The 20,724-nt window shown below is 38.5% G+C and overlaps 1 protein-coding gene across 1 annotated transcript in view; it reads left to right on the plus strand.

Annotated features, from left to right (window-relative positions):
• The window catches only part of LOC122798603 (protein lifeguard 1-like), a 279,943-nt gene extending 277,600 nt beyond the window's left edge, over nt 1-2,343 (plus strand). Inside the window, exon 10 of the mRNA XM_044067679.1 lies at nt 2,008-2,343. Coding sequence (XP_043923614.1) covers nt 2,008-2,157 — 150 coding nt within the window. The 3' untranslated portion in view covers nt 2,158-2,343. The remainder of the gene's footprint in view (nt 1-2,007) is intronic.
• Nucleotides 2,344-20,724: the final 18,381 nt, after the last annotated feature.

Below are 20,724 nucleotides of genomic sequence, written 5' to 3' on the forward strand. Positions count from 1 at the left end.
TGGGGAAGTGCAATTTGCCTGGTGAAAACGAGAGGAAAACTTTTTCCTGTGCTTCAGGGCTAGGACTGGGCCTGCTTGCTGGGAACATACCTTGCAGAAGTAGGGGGGTTTGAGGGTTGGCATAATGGACAAGATGTTTACCTCTCAGACAAGCATTACAGGGTTTGATTTTCACTAAGGAAAAATTACCTAGGCTTAAAATGCACCATAAGGGCAGCCAGATTACCTATGAACCTATATAAATTCATGTCTCTAATGCACACAGGCAACCTGTAAATGGTTCATCTCCAATGCTCCTGCTTGTAGATGTCTCATCTCCCAAATCCCTGCTTACACTTATGAAGGGTATCAGAACTTGTCAAAGATTTGGGATGCATGGCTAAGCTTAAAAAGGCCCTTGTGGTCATTAGCCTAGTAAACCCGTATAAATGTATATGCACACACACACACACACACACACACATTATATATTACACTCAGAAAGACAAACAGCACAAAACATAGGAGAGCACTTATTACAACATAAGAGAGCACTTATTACTTTACTATGCACTGAAAATACATTGTTTGAAGATTAAAACATTGAAACATAAAACATATACATACATAGGTAAACATACACATAAACATGCATGCACAAAAATAAACGTGTGTCCACATACCCAAGCACAAACATAAACATACACTTACACACACGCACACTCACAGTACAGTGTTTCAGTCTTTGCATTATAGTAACCTGAAACTATTTTATCTTAATATATAGTTTTAAACACTAGCTATAATTTGGGCTCTTTAACCATTTTATTGTCTTTTAGCTACTTTTTATTTTATCTTCCTGTGTTACATTACCATATTGTTATGGTAATCCATGTGACAGGCACTGTAGTATCACACTAAAACTTCTATAATGTGTTTTATGCTCTCTGTGAAATACAAGGTTGCTGAATAAGACACTGCCACATGTTGTGCTTATGAGGGTTATGGTGCCATAAGGTAATTTATTGAATGCTTGACAGGGAATAAGTAAATGGTTTCTATATAGCCCTTCAGCATGGAATAAAAGCACTGTCCCTTAATGCCGTGGTTTTCATTTTGAAGTATTTTTTAAATAAAGAATGGCTCTGACTTATGGTTTTAAATCACAGAAGAGGTTCCTAACTCTGATGGCTTTTCAAAAGATTCAAACTGCTTTTGGCAAGCAACTGGACTGAAATCCCAAGGTTATTGAATATTATCTAGAATTAAAAAGTGCAAGGCAGGCACAGAGAAGCAAGTAGTCATCACTCTACTGCCAAATGCAATCCACATTGTTGAAAAGTTGTTACAGTCGGAGAAGAATAGCCTAGGGAAACAAGAAGATAAATTCTAAGAGAATAACTACAGTAAAAGCAACCAGAAATGTCCATACATTGATAGTTCTAGTAGAAAGTTCCAGTATCTTTTTTTATACTAACTTTGCTGCTGCTTAAAACTTGTTCACAAAAATTCACAATATTTTTTCACGTGTGTTCACTGCTTCCTAAAATTTGGTCATCATGTTACATGAAATTCATAAATTTGGTTTGATTTACGTATTTCCTGCTGTTCAAAATGTGCTCATCGAACTTCATGATGTTATGGTATTTTTTTTAACATTCTCTTGCTGCTACCTATCTGGAGTAAATCTTAAATTATATTGGTGTGATTTCAGAATATCTGCAAAGATAGGTTCTTAAGAATAGTATTAAATACAGTACTATTTTGTAGAAAAGTTTAAATTCAGGGACACAATTCAGTTTGAGAACAGTTTTAAAAATAAAGCAGTTTGGTTACTGCTAAATACCAAATCATAAATATCATAAAATGAATTGCTGTTTAATCACTAAATTCCATCGATAAAAATATTTGGTAGTTCATGTTACTCATAAAAATTGAGTACTTTTGTCTTCTAGAGTAATTCCATGTTGTGTCAATGCAATTTCATATAGCACTGATGACTGACCTTCTATTTTTATTTATTTACAGTACTTAGTGGTGGACACACAGCTGATGCTTGGAGGAAAACATAAGTACAGCTTGAACCCAGAGGAGTACATCTTTGCAGCACTAAATCTGTACCTAGATATTGTCAACATCTTCCTTTTTATCCTATCAATAATTGGACTTTCTCGTTAACACTGATAACTGACTTCCTGAATGAAATACTGAAAAGTATAAAATAATTGAACTGAATGCTGCAGCATAATAAAATAAAACAATAAATAAAAAGTGCTGTTATATATATATATATTTGTATACTTCAGACTATGCTCATTACATCACAAAACAAAATTTAGATTATTTTTGCACATTCTGCATACTTGTTCTCCCACATTGATTAGTAAAGAGCACTTTATTATTATTATTATTATTTATTGACGTTTGATTACACATTTTAAGTGGAGGTCTGGAGAGAAAAGCTCCAAATTATTACAAAACATTTTAAGAACAATAATTTTACAATTTTTAAAAATAAAACAAAAACATCCACAGTTAAAATAATTATAACAAATTAGACATAATATAAAAACATTGGTTAAGAGTCATTACGATTTGATATGACAATCATTTAAAATTTAGAGAAACCGTAGACAGTTTGTAGAAAAATTAAAGGTAATTTAGTTTAATACAAACAGGAATTGCAATATGAAGTAAGGAAAAAACAGACATGGTATATTTAGAGAGAAAGTCAAGGAAGACAATTTGATAGAAGTAAGGAAGTAAATGAAGAAAGGAGAGTAAGGAGGTGTAAGCAATGAAAAGGTACTTAACACTTGCTTCAACCTATGTTGAGTAAATGTTAAATTACACTGGTGTGATTTTAGAATATCTGCAAAGACAGGCTCTTAAGAGTGGTATAAACTACAGTATTGTCTTTAAAGTAACTGTAATTACAGAAAATGCAAAGCTATTTTGATATAATAGATGATAAAAATAATTTTTAATGAAGTACTTATAGCAACCATACCGTGAGTTGTGATTTTTAACTTACCCAGATTATCAGTACATTTAGTTACATTACTTTTGGGAATGCCTCTTGTATTCTGCTGCTGTGTTAAAATCAAAGAAGCTTCCCATACTCAGATGGCCTCAGAATTTACTCATGTATGATATGACAGCATGGTGCCACTTAATGGACAGTGGTTTTTCTTAGATCTACATGGTTTCTTGTGCCATTCTGAACTGTGGCATTCGAGGGCTGATGTGCCACTAAGTGACCTTTTTCATCTTCATAATTTAGGAACCTGAGGCTGCAGGTAAATCTGCAGCCTCTTTGGTGCTGGGAGATGACATGAACATATGGGATGGAACAAGATGAATTTATTTATTGGATAGTGGGTTACAGTCATCGGGTCTGCTTAGGTTAGGGTAGTTAGTTGGGGAATATAGTTATTTTTTACCCATTTCCTGAACAGGTTGGGACCTTTACCATTATTTTCATCTGCTGTAGTCCACCCTTGGCTTTAATATCTTTCTCAAGGGCTTCTGTATCTCAGACTTCCAAGATGGCTGCACACTGAGTAACAGCTTAATTTCAGCTCTCCCAGTGTGAAAACAGAAACTCAGAAAAGAGAGCAACTGAAGTCTGAGTAAATCTTAGCTGTTGGCTAGTAAGAACATTGCCTGCATGCCAGAAAAAAAGAAATTTAGAGAACCTGAAAGAAAATCAATCCCAAAAGGAGAGGAGAAAACGCTGGCTGGCAAGAATCCTGCAGGTGTTCAGCAAAAAGCAGTTCAAGCTCCAGCTTTGGTACAAGAGTTGGCTTCCAGTAATATAGAGGGGAAAAAATAAGTCAAATGTGCTTAGAGCTGATTAAAACAAATGAAACACTGAAGAAGAATATTGACTCAAATAACAAAACGATGAAAAGAATGGAAGATGCTCTAAGCAGCTATTCAGATGAGCTGAAAAACTGCAAAAATCAGAGGTCGAAATGAAGGAAAAGGCTAGCTGAGTATGAGAATGTTCAAGAAGAGCTGTTTCAAAAAAATGGTAGCATTAGAGGGCAGAGCACACAGGGAAAACTTGAGATTTTCTGGTGTACCAAAGAAGTTGAAAGGAACAGACTGTATTAATTTTATGAAAATACAAATTAGCAACTGGATTGGTATTCCACAGCAGGAGTTGTTAACTGAAAGGGCAAATCTTGTGTATGCTCCAAACCTGGCCACAAGAAATCAGCCAGGACCTCTAATAATAAAGATGCTATTAGCAGTAAACGTTGATTCTGACAAACTGCTGTGGAAATTAAAAATTTGGAAACAATAGAGTGTTTGTGGAAAATGATTTTTCACTGTACACCAGGCTGAAGAGGAGTAAGTTTATTCCAACAATCAGGGAATGTTGAAAGGGAGATGGGAGATTCAAGCAGCTGTATCTAGCTGTTTTCAGAATATTTTTTTCATGGAGGTCAAAGTCATTTTTCGATGCAGAACATGCTAAGGAGGAAATACAAAAGTTTGCCCAAGGAACAGTGAGCAATGAAACAGAAGCAGACTCTACTTCTTACTCTTCTGATAACAAAGCTCATAGGGAGACTGTGTCAGTGCAACCATTTCCAATATTCCAAAGGAAAATGATTGAGAAACAGATAAAAGCACAGGAGTTGACTAGAAGAACCAGGAGAATGTTTGAAAGGACTGGAGTTCATTAAACAAAAATTCTTGTAAGATGTGATATAGGTACAAATGGATATGACAAGAAACAACTATATAAAAGATCAACCTACCAAATATCAGGTGTGCATGTAATATAAAAACTGAAGTTAGACATTAAAACAAGCTGTTATACATAATAGATAGGAATAATAACTTATTTTTGTTAACAAGAAACATCTTTATTAAATTATCATGTAAGACATATGTAATCATACATTTATATAAATGAAAACAAGCCATATTTTTTGTTAACCATATTTATTGAATTATCACATATGATATAACCAAACATATATAAAATAAATCAAACCATATTAACAAGTTCACATTTACAAACATTATACATCACATATATTGTTATATATATAAGGTCTAAGCAACATTGCATAAATCATTCAATTCCTGTCTTGTCTCTCTTTTTTATTTAAACAGGAAGCATCTTTATTAAATTATCACTTATGACATAGGCAATCATACATCTATATAAATGAAAACAAACCATATTGACATAATCCTAACGGCAAGCATTTTACATCACAAACCATATTGATGCAACACTTTTAATCCACTCACTCATTGTCAGTCAAACACTGCATAGCTCATTCAAGTCCTGCCTTCTTTTAAACATCATTCTTCCCCATACCTCTCAACCTGGCAACATCAAAAATATGGACTAGGTCCATGAAAAATAGGTACAAATCTGTATGCTGATTAACGTAAAATTTGCATACATCATTATGTAACCCTGCCCACTCCAATGGAACTATGGGATACCAACTTTCAAATACAAACTGAAGAACAGACAACCAAAATATGGCACCAGAGTCGTCCTCCTGCAACCATTCCAATGTCCCATTTCCTGGCTATTTCGCCCCATTTACCATAAACACTAATGCATGCATATTGCTTTACTTCTACAATGATTTGGATTTTATTTTTACATTTTATAACATAGTGCACAAACACTAATAGATATCTGCTAAACAAAGCAGTACTGTCTCACAATGAAAATAGACTTGGCTTTAAAACTTCTCTGCCCTTGAAACTCACATTTATTGAAACATCATTGAAACCCACACCACATCCAAAGAAAATGCGTCTGGCTAGTGGTGGATAAAGATTACCTTTGGGCTGTTTTCAAATCAAAGGCCCTTTGCACACAAAACAAGAAACATGCATGCATTCTTTGATACACCTTTCTGACTTTATTAAATTATATTCCTTGTATAATACAGAGTGGATTTTAAATTTATTGAACATTTTTCCAATAGGCAGGAAACAGTTATCCCAGTAGAAGGGTATCAACATTTCAAAAAAAAAACAGCTTAAGTTATTCAGAGAATGCTTAGCTGTTAGAAGAGAAAGAAAGCTCTGGGCTATTTTTTCAGCATTAATTTTCCATTTGAAATTAATTCCTTTTGGTTACACTTTTTAACTGTTTCTTTTAGACACAATTATTTCAGAAGAATTGCTTTTATTTCTGGGATGGAGATTTCTATGATAATGCTGTTATATGGCCCTGCTCTGTCTAAAGCTCATTTAGCTAGAACACTAAAGCATATTGAACTAGGAAATAAGCCATTAATTCATTTTATTATCCTCTCATTCCAGCAGCATAAATGCGGTAACTTTTGGCTGAAGAGACATCACAATGCAGAGAATTGTTAACTATATTTTTCTGGTGCAAACAACAGGTTAAAGACTTTCAGGAAATAATCAAAATTCAACTCTGCAAACAATATTGACTCAATTTCTAGAGGAATGGCATTGCTGGTCAACATTTACTACTTGAATCAGACCAAAATCATGTACACTTTGTTGTTTTACAGCTGACTAGTGCAGCAAAATACCTTCACAAAGAAAATGCAAGCTCATACCAGAGCAGCAAAATACCTTCACAAAGAAAAAACAAGCTCATACCAGAGCAGCAAAATACCTTCACAAAGAAAAAGCAAGCTCATACCATCATTCCAGAGCAGCAAATACCTTCACACAAGCAGGATAACTCCATCCCGTTTCCTTCCCAAAATGTTTCAGCAGAAATAAACTCTCTGTGTAGTAGTTTCCGCACTCGCAAAGAAAAAACTCTACATGCAATAGTAAGTTCACTCCATGCAGCAGTTTTCATGCTCGCAGATCCCATTTCATTCCCACACATGATGATGTCAGCTCAGAAAGCGTGAAAGAAAAAAAATTAAAAAATCAGAAATGAAGGGGTGCCACTCGTGGCACCCCATATTTGGACCCCAAAACCCGGTTAAAACTGAGTAATTTTGTACAGTTGGGAGGTATGTTCTCCCCTGTATGTATTGTTCCCACAATTCCCATTTTTTCATATGTAATTTGCCCCAATCTTTTTTAAATATTCCAATTCCAGTTGCTTTATCTCTGTTACTATATTTACTACTACTTTTAGTACAGCTGGTTTAGACTTTGATTTTGATTCTGATTCTGTATCATAGCCCAGAAAAAAAATTCCTTAGTTATCACCAATTTGCTCACCAGTATCTCCAACAGAGTAGTCTGCAGGGACTCTTTAGAGTCTGTCAACTCATTACACTCTCAGAAAATATGTTCCCAATTACCTCTATCTTTCCCATCATACCTCCAACATTTACTCTCTACCTGAGGAAAAATTCTTTGGAGTCCACTTGGGGTATAAAATATTTATGTAAACATTTCCAAGCAGGAAAACAAACCACATTGACACAGTTTCAGTTGCAAGCATTACACATCACCTATAATCTACCCAATCACTGTCAGCCAAACATTATATTGTTCATTCATATCCTGCCTTCTTTTAAACCTTACTCCTCCCCTGTATGTATTGTTCCCATAATTTCCATTTTTTTGTATGTAATTTGCTCCTACCCTTTTCAAAGATCCCAAATTCCAGTTGTTTTATCTCTGTAACTATATTTACTACTTCTAGTTCAGTTGGTTTAGACTTTGATTTCCATTTTCTAATAATTGCTTTTTTGGCAGCCACCATAATTAGACTCAGCAAGGCTATGTCTAGGCAATTCCAATTCTGTATCAAAGCTCCAAAAATTTTCCTTAGTTACACCAATTTGCTCACTCACTATCTCTGACAGAGTAGTCTGCAGGGAATATTTAAAGTCTGACAACTCATTACATTCCCAAAAATATGTTCCCAAGTACCTCTTTCTTCTCCATCACACCTCCAACATTTGTTGTCTACCTGAGGAAAGATTCTTTGGTCTGTACTTGGGATATAAAAATACCTATGTAAACACTGCCAAGCAAAGATCCTAAATCTTTGAGACTTTGTTGCATATTTGGGAAGACATACCTATATCCCTCATTGTTTCTTTGTGAAGTGCTTATCTAATCTCTCTTCCCAATCATTTCTAACCTCCTATGATTGATTATTACAAGTATCATGTAATATTTTTTATGCTCTGCTAATTTATTCATTTTTTAATAGCAGCTTCTGTTTTAGATTCTACTAAAAATTCTACCAGTTTTTTTTTTTGTTTTTTTTTTTTTTACTTAGGATCCCCCTCTTTCTTTCTCTTTGTCTATGTTCAGATGTCAGATCTTGATAAGGAAGACAGTCCTAACCAGCAGTCCAAATTATTGGCCTCTTCCCATTCTCTTACCTTACCCTAATTATTTGCTCCCAATACCTTAGTTCTTTAGCCAGTTTTGTTCAGTCATTTCCAGCCTTCTCTTGCCTATTGTCTGGATCTCTCATTGCCATCATCCCTATTGGCAGACTCTCCTTTCTCCAATTTGGTATTGGCTTAGTTCTTAGAATACTTTCTGCTGCTTTATGAATATAATATTCTGCATGGTTATTGTTATTCTCCTTATGGATCTGCATGCAAAATCCCAGTCTCTCCTTGATTTTTGAGCTTCCCCCCAGTTCATCATCATCCCTTTCCACTCTGAATTACAGGTGTCTACTTGTGCTACATTATAGGAACCTTAAATGTATAGCTCTGAAATGCCAATCAGGGAATCCCAAATCACCTTGTTCTGCTGGAAGAATCAGCTTATCCCACTTGACTCTTGGTGTTGTCCGCTCCCAGATAAAAAACTTCAGCTCTTTATTAATTTCTATCCACAACTTGTCATCTGGTTGATAAAAATATGCCTGACCTGTGTATAAAACTAAATGGACTAAAACATTTTAACTGTTTGTATCTTGCTATCCATATCCATATAACAGAGCTTCAAATTTCTCAGTTTTTGTTTTATCTTTTGTTTAGTCTCTCCTCACATATCCTTAGCTGCCACACCAGAATTTATTTATGTATTTATTTTATTTTTATTTTACATTTGTTGACTGGGATAGTCTAACTGGATTTATGTCCATTTTCAGTAGAGTCCCGGGGAGATAAGCTCCAACAGATTACTAGACTACTAACATACAGGTACTAGTTGTTATACAGTTAAATACTACAAATTTTAAACAGTTCAGGAATCATCACAGTTTATACAAAAAACATGTTACAAGAATTAGATAAGATAATTTAGACTTTATGTACAAGACTTCATTAGTAACTAGAAAGTAATTGTTAAACAAATACATACTTCAAGTTTCAACAGTTCAGCAATGCTCACAGTTTAAACAATATTTTTTAATCCATGCAGCTAAGTACTTCATTTTATTATTTCTCCATAAATATGGATATTGCTGAACCAATTCTTGTCTGGGTACATAATTCACAACTATTGCCTTTAATTTTGCTTCATTAATTTTGTATCCCAAAAAGATATGAAACTGCTTCAAAATGCTCCACAACACTAAAATGTCCTTTTATGGCTTTATCAGGTATGAAATAGTATCATCTGTAAACAGAGCCAGCTTTTCTTGACTATCATACCAGTTATGTCCTTAAATTTCTGAGTCCCTTATTTTCTTTGCCAATGTTTCTAAATATAATGCAAATAACAAAGGGGAATGAGAACACCCCTGCCTGGTTCCTCTGCTCAAACAAAAATTATGGGAGAGGAACACACCCACTATAATTTTAGCCTCTGATCATTCATATATCTTCCTAATCAACCTTAAAATTCTATCAGAGAATGCAAATGCTTCCATTGTCCTGCTCATAAACTCACAGGTTACCCTGTCAAATGCCTTCTCTGCATCAAGATCCACCAACAACAGTGGTATAGTCTTACATTCTGCTTCTTTCTGGATCATCAGTGTTCTGTTAATGTTGTCAAATGTTTGCTTTCCCTGCCAGAAAACTACAATGATACATATCTATCAATTTTGGCATCTCCTTTGCCCTTCTTTTAGCCATTATAGACATAAACACTATATAATCATGCTTTAGGATTGAAATTGGCCTACATGAAGCTGGATCTGATGGGTCTTTATACTGTTTAGGTATTACAGCCACCACCACTTTCTTCCAGGATGTTGGAGTTTCTCTTTCTCTTAAAATACTCTTAAACAAAACCTTCCAAATCTTATCAGTTTTTTTTCTCTCCTAGCTTCCAAACTTCCATAGGAATACCATTTAATCCTGGGGACTTTCCTGTTGATTGGCTATAAATTGCCATTTTTATCTTATCTCCTCCTATCCTAACTACTTGTAATTGAGCCTCATCTACCTCTAACCTTGCCATTTTTAATTCTTCCATAAACATTTCCATTTGTACCTTTTCTTAATTTCCATATTTTTCTCCTTTATACAGATTTTCAGAAGATTTTTGAAACATTTACAGTACCTCTACACAGGATCTCTTCCTTGTTATAGGCTCTCTAAGCTTACTGACAACCCTTTCTACTTCCTGTTGCCTGAGTCATTGTGCTAAAAGTTTTTGTGATCTGGGGTTTTCAAAAAGCAGTTGCTTAACAGCAGTCTTCCTAAACTCGTGCATATTATTGAGGTAATCCCTTATTTTTTGTTTAGCATTCTGCAAAAACTCCTCTTCATGTTCTGTGAGATTTCCCTAATTCTGCAATACTTTAACATTTGTCAGTATCTCTAAATAATACTTGTTACTTTTTATCTATATCTCTCTTTCTTTTATTTCCACCCTATTTTTAAACTCCACTTTAATTGTATCCCAGTCCCTATCTATATTTTCAGAAGACATTTCTATCTTCTCTAACAACTCCCGAATAATTTCCACTACCCATTCCTTAAATTCCACTCTTTTCATCAGGTAAGTGGGAAAGCGTCAGTGTCTCGTTTTTATTTCATTACCCTGCGGTTCTCTTTTAGTTATTGTTGGTGTGTGATCTGAAATAGTTATTGGATGTGTATCAAAACTTAAATGCACATGCTTCTGTAAGTTCTGTCTAGCCTAGCCCAGTTTTTGTATCTTGGGGAATAATATGTAAATTCACTCTGAACGTCTAGTACTGAATTCACATCTTCCATGCCAAGTATTTTCATAATTTTTTTCAAAAATCTGCCCTCCTTTGTTATATTTTCCTTTCTGGGCCCCCCAGACACATCTTCATTGCTGCAAATCAAATTCCAGTCCCCACCTATAAGTAATATTCCTTACAGAAAGCTGATTATTTCTCCCAGAAATTTCTTAAACTCCATTATAGCAGTTTTGGGTGGATGCCAGAAAGCTATTAACCTGGTGCACTTTGGCATCTGAGGCAGTGCAGCAACTGCCTCATGTACACAGACAACCCTCTCCTCTTACCTCCCAACACTCAGACTTGTGAGAGATGCACTTATATCACAAAATTGGACGCTGTGCACTCTCCAGGCAAGACCGGACTAGCTAGTCAAGAGGAGAAGGTCAAAACCTGCCCCACACAACATGGAACACATAGCCCTCCAGAACACCTACTATCACAGCTCTCACATAAAAACACAAACCACGCACCCACCTTCGCTGAGGCTCTCAATAGAAATTTGCCAAAACAGCAGAGACCTCCAAGACAGAAACTCACTCGACCACCAGAACACAGCACAAACCACAGGACACATAGCTTACCTCCACAGTGTGCCCCTCAACCTAAGGCTAAACACCTTGCCCAATACACTTATCATAGGTGGCTTAATAGTGAGGCACACAGATGCCTCACTCACTAGGTTGAATAAGGAGAAGGTAACAGTCAGCTGTCTATCATGTGCTAGAATCCGACACATAGCACACACACTCAGGTCACTCCACATCAAGTACAAGTATTACTCTGTCATTGTCCATATGGGTGTGAATGACCTGAGATACACCTCTCTGGACTACATGAAAAGAGACATGATGGAGCTCTTGGATTATGTGCCCCCAGCAGGTATGACACTAGCCCTGAGCAATATCCTACCATCACCAAGAATGATACCGCAGTACAAACAAAAAATTATTGACTTCAACAATTGGCTAAGTTTCTGGTGTCATTCTAAGGGGATCCAGTATTTGTCTGCTTGGGATGACATAATTTACAGACCTCCATGCTTTGCCAGAGATGGCCTGCATCTGTCATCTCTGGGTTTCTAGGTACTGGCTAAGGCTTTTGCCACCCCTATAGTGCCTTTTATAGGCGTTGTTCCAAAGGACAAATTACCACTGTAACAGCTATAAATAAATGCAATCTGATGGTCATGCTGTTCAACACTAGAAGTCCAAATCTTAAGATGTACTCGCTCGAAACACTCCTCAAAATGGAGAACATCGACACTTGTGCTGTAACGGAGACCTGGTTTAAAGTGACAGAAAGCACCCCTGCGTTACCAGACTACAACTCATTCCACACCTTTCGGCCCCAAAACATGGACCGAAGCTCCAAAGGTGGTGGTGTTTCCATATTCATAAAGGATATGCACACCTCTAGACTAGTAGCCCAGCATAACACATCTGAGATACTTCAGGTACAACTAGCATTGGGTAAGATGGCGATCCAGGTCATAGCCTGCTGTAGGACCACAACCATGTCTCTAGACTTTCACTGCATGTTCCTAAGCATCCTGGAATCTATCAAGGTCCAACCCAACACTCTCTTACTAGGAGACTTCAACTACCCCTCCATCAACTGGGAAAAGTACTCAAGCACCAATACATTGGCCCAATGCTTCCTGGAATTCATCAGTTCCAATGCACTGGACCAGCTCATTCTGACTCCTACAAGAGGAAGCAACATCCTTGACCTGGTTATTACTAACACTGGCAATTGTTGCTCTACACCAATAGTCAATCCCTCCCCAGTCAGATCCGATCATAAACTAATCACCATGGAAATCCACATCTCACCCCCCCCCCCCCACAAAGGTAACCACCTTGAAAAACTTCTCCAAAGCTGACTTTGGACCCCTAAAAACAGAAGTGGCTGACTTCATGGCACCCATACCAATGGAAAATAGCTGCATGACTGCAGAAGCCTATACCAACGCACTGTACGAACATATACACAAATGCATGGAACTAGCCATACCCAACAGAACCAAGATGCTCTCCTCCAAAATAAGGAAGCCAATCTGGTGGTCCCCTGCCATTAATAAAATCTACAACAGAAGGAAGATACTGTTGCAGAAAATGGTGACATCCCAAGACTGGAAAAACTCCCTTATTAGCCTCAACAAAATGTTGAGATCCCTCATCAAATCTTGTAAAGGAAGCTATGAAGGCAGAATTGCAGCAGCCACTAAAAATAATCACAACGCCTTCTATAGCTGTATCAAGAATCTCCATGGCAATTCCCAGATTTGCACTGAGATACTGCTGAGTGGTACCTCCTTTACTCAGCCAACAGATATTGCCAACATACTGGCCGACAGATTCACTGCCAACTTTACACCCCCCCCCCAAAGGACGAATCACAATACTAGAACAATGCCAGGCACCCAGCTTTCCTGCAGTACAGGTTAAAGCTGCATCATCCAAGGCCAAGAATACAACTTCCATGGGACCTGATAATATCCATGCCTGTGTTCTACATGAACTACAAAGCGAACTGGCATCACATCTGTGTGCCCTGTTCAGTCACAGCCTCACCTCAGGCTTTGTCCCTACCGAATGGCGCACTGCTACAGTCAGCCCTCTTCATAAAGGGGGAGTGACTACAGACCCTGGGAATTATCTCCCAATTAGCCTGATGAGTCTGATATGTAAAGCTATGGAGCGCATCACCATGGACCTAATTAAAAAAGATATAGGAAATCTCCAAACTCTAGACCCCATGCAATTTGGCTTTGTGAAAGGGAAATCATAGCTGCTCAACCTGGTTGACATCTTTGAGTCAGTCACCAGGGTTGTGGATGAAGGTAAGGCAGTGCATACAACCTACCTCAATCTGGCCAAGGCCTTTGATACCATTCCTCACTGGGAAATTATTGATAAACTCACCAAACTAGGCATCAACCCCTATATCACTAGGTGAGTTGCAAATCGGCTCACATATAGAACACATAGTGTGAAAGTAGCGGACTCCAAGTCAGACTGCCAACCAGTCACGAGTGGAGTCCCACAGGGATCAGTCCTGGTTCCTCTCCTGTTTGGCATCTACTTCTCAGATGTCCAGGCCAACATAAAGGGACTCTGGCTGACCAAGTTCATAGACAACTGCTAGCTAGGAGCCATTATTAACTCCCCATGTGATGCAGACATCCTATAGAAAGGCCTCACTGAGACCAGTGACTGGTGTCGAAACCATGGCCTTAAGCTTAAAGCCAAAAAATGCTTCATCATCCACTTTGGTAAAAACTCAGTTCCCACTAATTACCACATCGATGGGAGCCCACTGAACACTGAAGGTGTTATAAGAGATCTGGGGACGCAGGTTGACAGCAATGTCTCCTTCAACCACCACATTGCCACTGTGGTCAGAGAGTCCTTTGATATGGCACATCTCATTACCAAGGTTTTGCATCCAGGAAGAAAGAGGTCATCATCTCTCTCTACTCTTCTGTTATTAGACCAATCATCGAGTATAATGCCCCATTTGGCATGTACCTCACTAGACAGCTGCAACAACTGGAGAGGCCACAGAAGTACCTCACGAAGAGGATCATACGCATTAAACACATCCTACATGGACAGACTCGAAAGGCTTCAGTTATTCTCTGTCTCATATCGCCTACTTAGAGGTGATCTCTGCTTGACTTACAAAGCCATGTCTGACCCAGCTCTGTTAGAAATGCTGCATCTAAAGAAATCCCAATCCCTCTGCACCATATGCTCCAGAGACCTCAGCCTCATTACCACAATCAACAAAACATGCTGGAGGGACAGGTTCCTCACCTAGAGACTGCCCATGCTCTGGAATAGACTTCTTATACGTGTCAAGCAGAGCACCTCGCTGACCTTCTTCAACAGAAATCTTGATGAGTGGATGGGTAATAGAAAGTTCATCCCGGGGATCACTCCAGTAGCTCTACTTGATAGAGGCACTGGGAACTAACGTCGGCCAGCACAATGCCAGGGCACTTCTATGGGCTAATCTTGTAAGGGCTCCAGGGCCATTAGCCTAATACACACCTATGAACCTATGATTAATCTGCAATAAACTGTACAGCTGGTTAAAACGATGATAGAGAAATAAAATGAGTATTGGGTGACAGACTGAGATTGCTGCATCACAGTAAAACATTTCCCTGGTTTGAGTCTTGGCTGTGGTGTAGACTTTTACATGTCTGACCTCTGGCTGTGTGGCTTTTTTCCAGTTGCCTAGGTTTCCTCCCTCACACATGTATAGTAGGTGAATTGATGTTTTCCACATTGCCTGTAGGTGTGAGTGTAATGTGTATGTGTGTATGTGTACATTCTTCGATAGATTGGTTCGTATCTGAATGGGTTTCAGTGCCTAGCCAGTTCATTCATTCATTTGCTTATTTAATTTTGTTGACTAGGATAGTCTAGCTGATTTTCAGTGGAGTCTAAGGGGGAATCCTCAAAGAACAATAAAAAGAAAAGACATGATACATCTATTTCTCAGAAGTTCAGGCCAAAGTAGACGGCCTTTGGCTCACCAAATTCGCTGATGATTGCAAACTGAGAGCAGTTACTGAGTCCCCCAATGATGTCACCATATTACAAGAAGGGCTAACACAAACAAATGATTGGTGCCAAAGCCATAGTCTAAAACTAACTGGAAAAAATGCATTATTATTCCCATTGGCAAAATGAAATTCCCTACAAATTACAATATTGACAGCACCCCTCTGAGTTCCAACCCAGTGGTTTGAGACTTGGGAACACAGGTTGATAGCAATCTGAACTTTGACCACCAAGTTTCCACCCTGGTAAGAAAAGCCTTCTGTATAGAACACCTTATATGCAGGGGCATAGCATCCAGGTTAAGAGATTTTATAACTCCACTATACTCGTCTCTCATCAGACCACTGTACCTCACCAGACACCTGCAGCAGCTGGAGAGACCTCAGAGGTTTCTCACTAAGAAAATACAGGGACTCCAAACCAGGCCTACATGGACAGGCTGAAAGCCCTGTCAATTTACCATGTATCTTATTGGCTCCTGAGAGGTGACTTGTGCTTGGCCTATAGGGCAATCTCCAGCCTTGCCGTAATGGAAATGCTGCACATCGCAAGTCAAATGGTTCAAGTGTCACTCATTCTGGAGATCTCAGCCTATTTTGTGACATTAACAGATCATGTTAGAGAGACAGATATGTCTCCCAGAGACTGCCACTTCTCTGGAATAGACTTCATGTAAAACAGAGCTCCTCACTGACCCTACTCTGACGCAACCTAGATAATTGGATGAGAAACTGCAAATTCGCCCCTGGGATGGTACCCTTGTCCCTCATGGACAGGAGTTGCTGGTGTTGATCAGAGACCCAGTCTGTTCATAAGTTCGTTTTTAACTACCCAAAAAAGAACAAATGGGGATATTTGCATTTAACATGGCTAGGCATGTAAAGGCTCTAGGGCTGCTAGCCTTGTAACCTTTTATGAACCTATAAAGGTCATAGTTGTAGTAAGGTGTACAGTAACTGTGTATACATTTGTGAATTGCAGAATATCATTGAGTGAGAAGAGGAGACATAGTTTGTTGGTTACTGAAGAAGACGTTGACAGCTATCACATGTACAGATCCAGGATACAGATGTTTCTTTAGAGATGTTAGAAATGAGTCAGTCTTACATAAATGACCTAATATAATGTGGAAGTGAGCTGCTGGGAAAATCTGTGGCATCCCTGCAACCTAGAAAAGGATAAAGTTTAAAGTTCGTTATTGGAAATTGGATGGGTGGATGTTGGAATGTTGTGTAACTGAGTCAGAGATCCTTTAGGACTGTCATGCAAGGAATCCCCTTCCTATCTTATAGAAGTGTGGTAAGGCCTAGCATGCATGTGAGTTTTGTTGACATACTTTTTCACAGTTTCAGACAGTATTTTAGCAATCCTTTTATGCATGTTGGTGAGTAGTGTGGCTACCAAAAGAAGTAAAGTGCAGTCTATCGCATGAGTGGACTAGAAAATATTAGGTATAGGGGGAGAGACTTCCTCATTTAACACTTTGTGGATGATGGTTTCCAGAGCCTGGCCCCTTACTGTTAACATTCATAGTTTAGCATTTATCACACACAGATACATATGCAGATGCTGACATCTGAAAGAGATAACTATGCTAAGTCACTTAGTGCTCATATTAGAGAATTACAAGAATTACAGGATGTGTTAGCCTCGCACCTGACAATAATGAGTAGGTAGATTACCTAGTGCTCACATCTGACAGTGATACACCAAGATGTAGTTAAAAGATATGTTGATAAGCCTTTTGTGTAACTGTTTTGTACTGCACTCGTTTAGTCTTACTTGGACCCTAAACTGTATGGCTGGTGTGTGTTTAAACAGATGGATCAAGCATACAGTGGAAATATGTGCTGTTCTGCATGCTAGAACCAGACATCAGGACTAGAGCATTACAAGCTGCTCAAAATGTTGCCGTTCTAAGGTGACAGAAGTCACTGCTTTTGAAATATGACCATTGGGTGAGGGGGTGCACAATGTCTGACGGGGATGCTACAGATGGAAGACGGGAGGATGCTATGCATGGAGGAGGGGAGGACGTTTGAGGGGGATGCTGTGGATGGAGGAAGGGAGTTTGAAGGCCAGTTACACTTGAAGGGCAGACTGGATAAGTTTGTCTTTTGCTCTCCATCTTGTGTCACTGATGCTGTCTCTAACAATGAGAGTGTGGCACACTAAAGTGTGTTTTCTTCACTGTACATTTTACATTTTGTACTAGAATAACTTTTGAGGAGCTACTTTGCCACCTAGTAATGCCTCTGTTCTGACAGAATGTTTGGTAATCTGGGACTGAAATCGAACTTGGTAGAGAAGATAGGAACCAGACATCAGAATGTCTGGGCTTTACTTTTGAGAAGGGCTTTTCTGCTTTTCCTGTACATTGCATTCCCAAAGAGAAGAGGAATTCAGATATATAGCGTTGTGAAGACTTGCCATCAAGTTGTTATTACATGCATCTCACTGAGGAAGACCAAATGTAGTCTTTTCAGAGTTATTCTGCTAACACCATGATCTACTTAGTGGTAAAATTGCCATTGTTACAGCTGCTATGGGATAATACTAGATAGGTCTAAAAACGTTTGGTAACACGAATAAAGAGAATATTCTTATAGAAGGCCGACTATTTAAAGGAGTTGAATTGCTATACTAAATAATGTGTAGTAATTAGACAAAATGAAGAAAAAGGTATGGGTTATATTTGCCTTCACTTAAGTCCAGTCATGTTGATATGGAAATAATGCTGATATGTTTGTTTTACAGATTCCACTGTTGTCGTCTGGATGTGCACAGGTCACACATACTGTCACCCAGGGGGTGTTACATTGAGGAGGACAGCTTCATGGTGCATTTCCTATTGAATCAGGCGAAAGATGGAATCTTATTGTGTGGATGAGGTCATCATCTGTCCGTAACCATCTGTGCCCCATGTGCAACAAGAAACCTAATTTAGGGGAAGCAGTAGGATTTGAAGATGGTTTTACTAAAGACAATAAAGAAAACAACTTTGAGGCACTAGATTTTTGTACTTTCAGCTAGTTGAACATGGGGTCACACCTTGAGTTTGCTTATAGAATGTAATGTTTGTCAAGTGCACAAATGCACTTTTAATGTGAGGTTATTCAAAGTATGACCTGTCATTCACATGTAATTATCATTACTGATAAGGAAACATCATGAAAATGCTAAAAAATTGTATAGGTATTGAGATTCTTTTTGGACTCATTTGCACAGTTCTGGGGACTACTTTTATATGAAGACTGAAAATGTTAGCTTCTCTGCAACCATGCTATTTGTCACAGGACCTAGGGTTTGCTGATGTCCATTGTCAGAGAGCAGAGGTTTTGCTAATTGGCTAGCCTGGAATAAAAATAGCATTTTGGATAAATTTTTAAACAAAAGTCAATAATTATTCTGAGCATCTGTACACCAGGAAAGTAATATATAATACAGAATACATACATACATACATATAAATACTTTTTTATTCAAATATTCAGTTGTCAGAGTTGTTTTTAAAGCATTTTTCCTGTATATTGCATTCCGATTGTGCTTTAACTAAAACAGGTTTGTTTGGGCAGGTGTTTTATTCCTCAGCTGTAGTACATAGCCTTGGTATGAGCAAGTTTTTTGGGGGGGCTACAAGTGTCTGATTTTTATCTGGCTGTGGTACTGATTGTTTTTTCCCCCGTCTTCCCACACTGCCCTATCTCTGTTCTGTCCCTCCCCTTATGCTAATTTGACTGCCAAAGCCCCTCCCTCTCCTGTCTCATTTCTGTGTCTATAAGCACAAAAGTTTCATTTACATCCCATAGATCCGGAATATTGAGTGCCTGCGTATCCAGTCAGTGTTGCTCTAGAGTTGACTGCTCTCGCTATAAATTGCCTCTGGAAACTCCTCCCACTTTCATCTAATCTGCTTAAACTGCTGGGAACTGTAGAAACTGGAAGGTTCTTCCCATTAGACTGTAAAGTCTGAGTTACCCTTCTGCTTATCTTCCTTCCTGCCTAGTTCACAGTGCACCGCCTAGTAGGTGCATCTTTTGTTCCATATTTATTTTAAAGTCCGATCCTCCTAGTGTTCTAGTATAAAGACCCTTCCTACAAATCCATTAGCCATCATAGTAGCCCTTTTTCTCCAGGCAGTAAATATAATAATGTCTGTTTACTTCACCATCTGTTATCAGTGGAGACCCTCACAAACTTCTGTTTACTTCACCATCTGTTATCAGTGGAGACACTCACAAACTTTTAATTCTTCATATAAATGATTCCATATGTGACAAATGTTTAATTCGTCTATAAATGATGTGACAAATGTGTAATTCTTCTATAAATGATTCCATATGTGACAAGTGTTTAATTCTTCTGTAAATGATTCTATATGTGTCAAGCTTCTGAATGAAGAAAACCCCACAGAAGCTGTATTACCTCAGAAGCAGCCTACGATGAAAGAAGAACAGGAGCCCACCCTAGAAGATGTAAGAATAGCACTAAGGAAAATGAAGTCAGGGAAAGCAGCAGGCTTAGATGAGGTCACAGCAGATATGATAAAGATGCTGGGTGAGATAGAGGAAAAATGGCTCCTGAGGGAACACATAGCAGTGTGGAGAGAAAGGCATTTCCCAGATGACTGGAGAGCAAGCATTCTCGTGCCAGTGTAGAAGAAGAAAGGGGACATCCACAACTTTGGGCAGTACAGAGCCATCAAACTCCTGTCACATTGCATGAAAGTTCTGGAGACAGTGACTGATAAACCTATATGCAGAGGACTAAAATGTAAGATGGGAGATGAGCAGTTTGGATTTAGATCAGGATGCAGCATAACTGACCTGATGTTTGCAGTGACATAGATAGTTGAGAAGAAGCTAGAGGTGATGATAGAGTCCAACTGGGCACTGCTAGACTTGGAGAAAGCATATGACAAGGTCCCAGGAAAGCTGACCTGGGCAGTACTGCAGTGGTTTGAAGTCCAGAAACATTGGTAGAATTAGTGCAGGCTATGTACAAGGACCCGATGACTCAAGTATGAACAGTGTTTGGCCTCACAGAGGGGTTCCCAGTGGGAGTGGGTGTACACCAGGGTTCAGCTCTGAGCCCACTGCTGTTCATACT

Source organism: Protopterus annectens, chromosome 3.part1 (genome assembly GCF_019279795.1).
Source record: "Protopterus annectens isolate FY-2018-M chromosome 3.part1, PAN1.0, whole genome shotgun sequence".
NCBI lineage: Eukaryota > Metazoa > Chordata > Ceratodontiformes > Protopteridae > Protopterus > Protopterus annectens.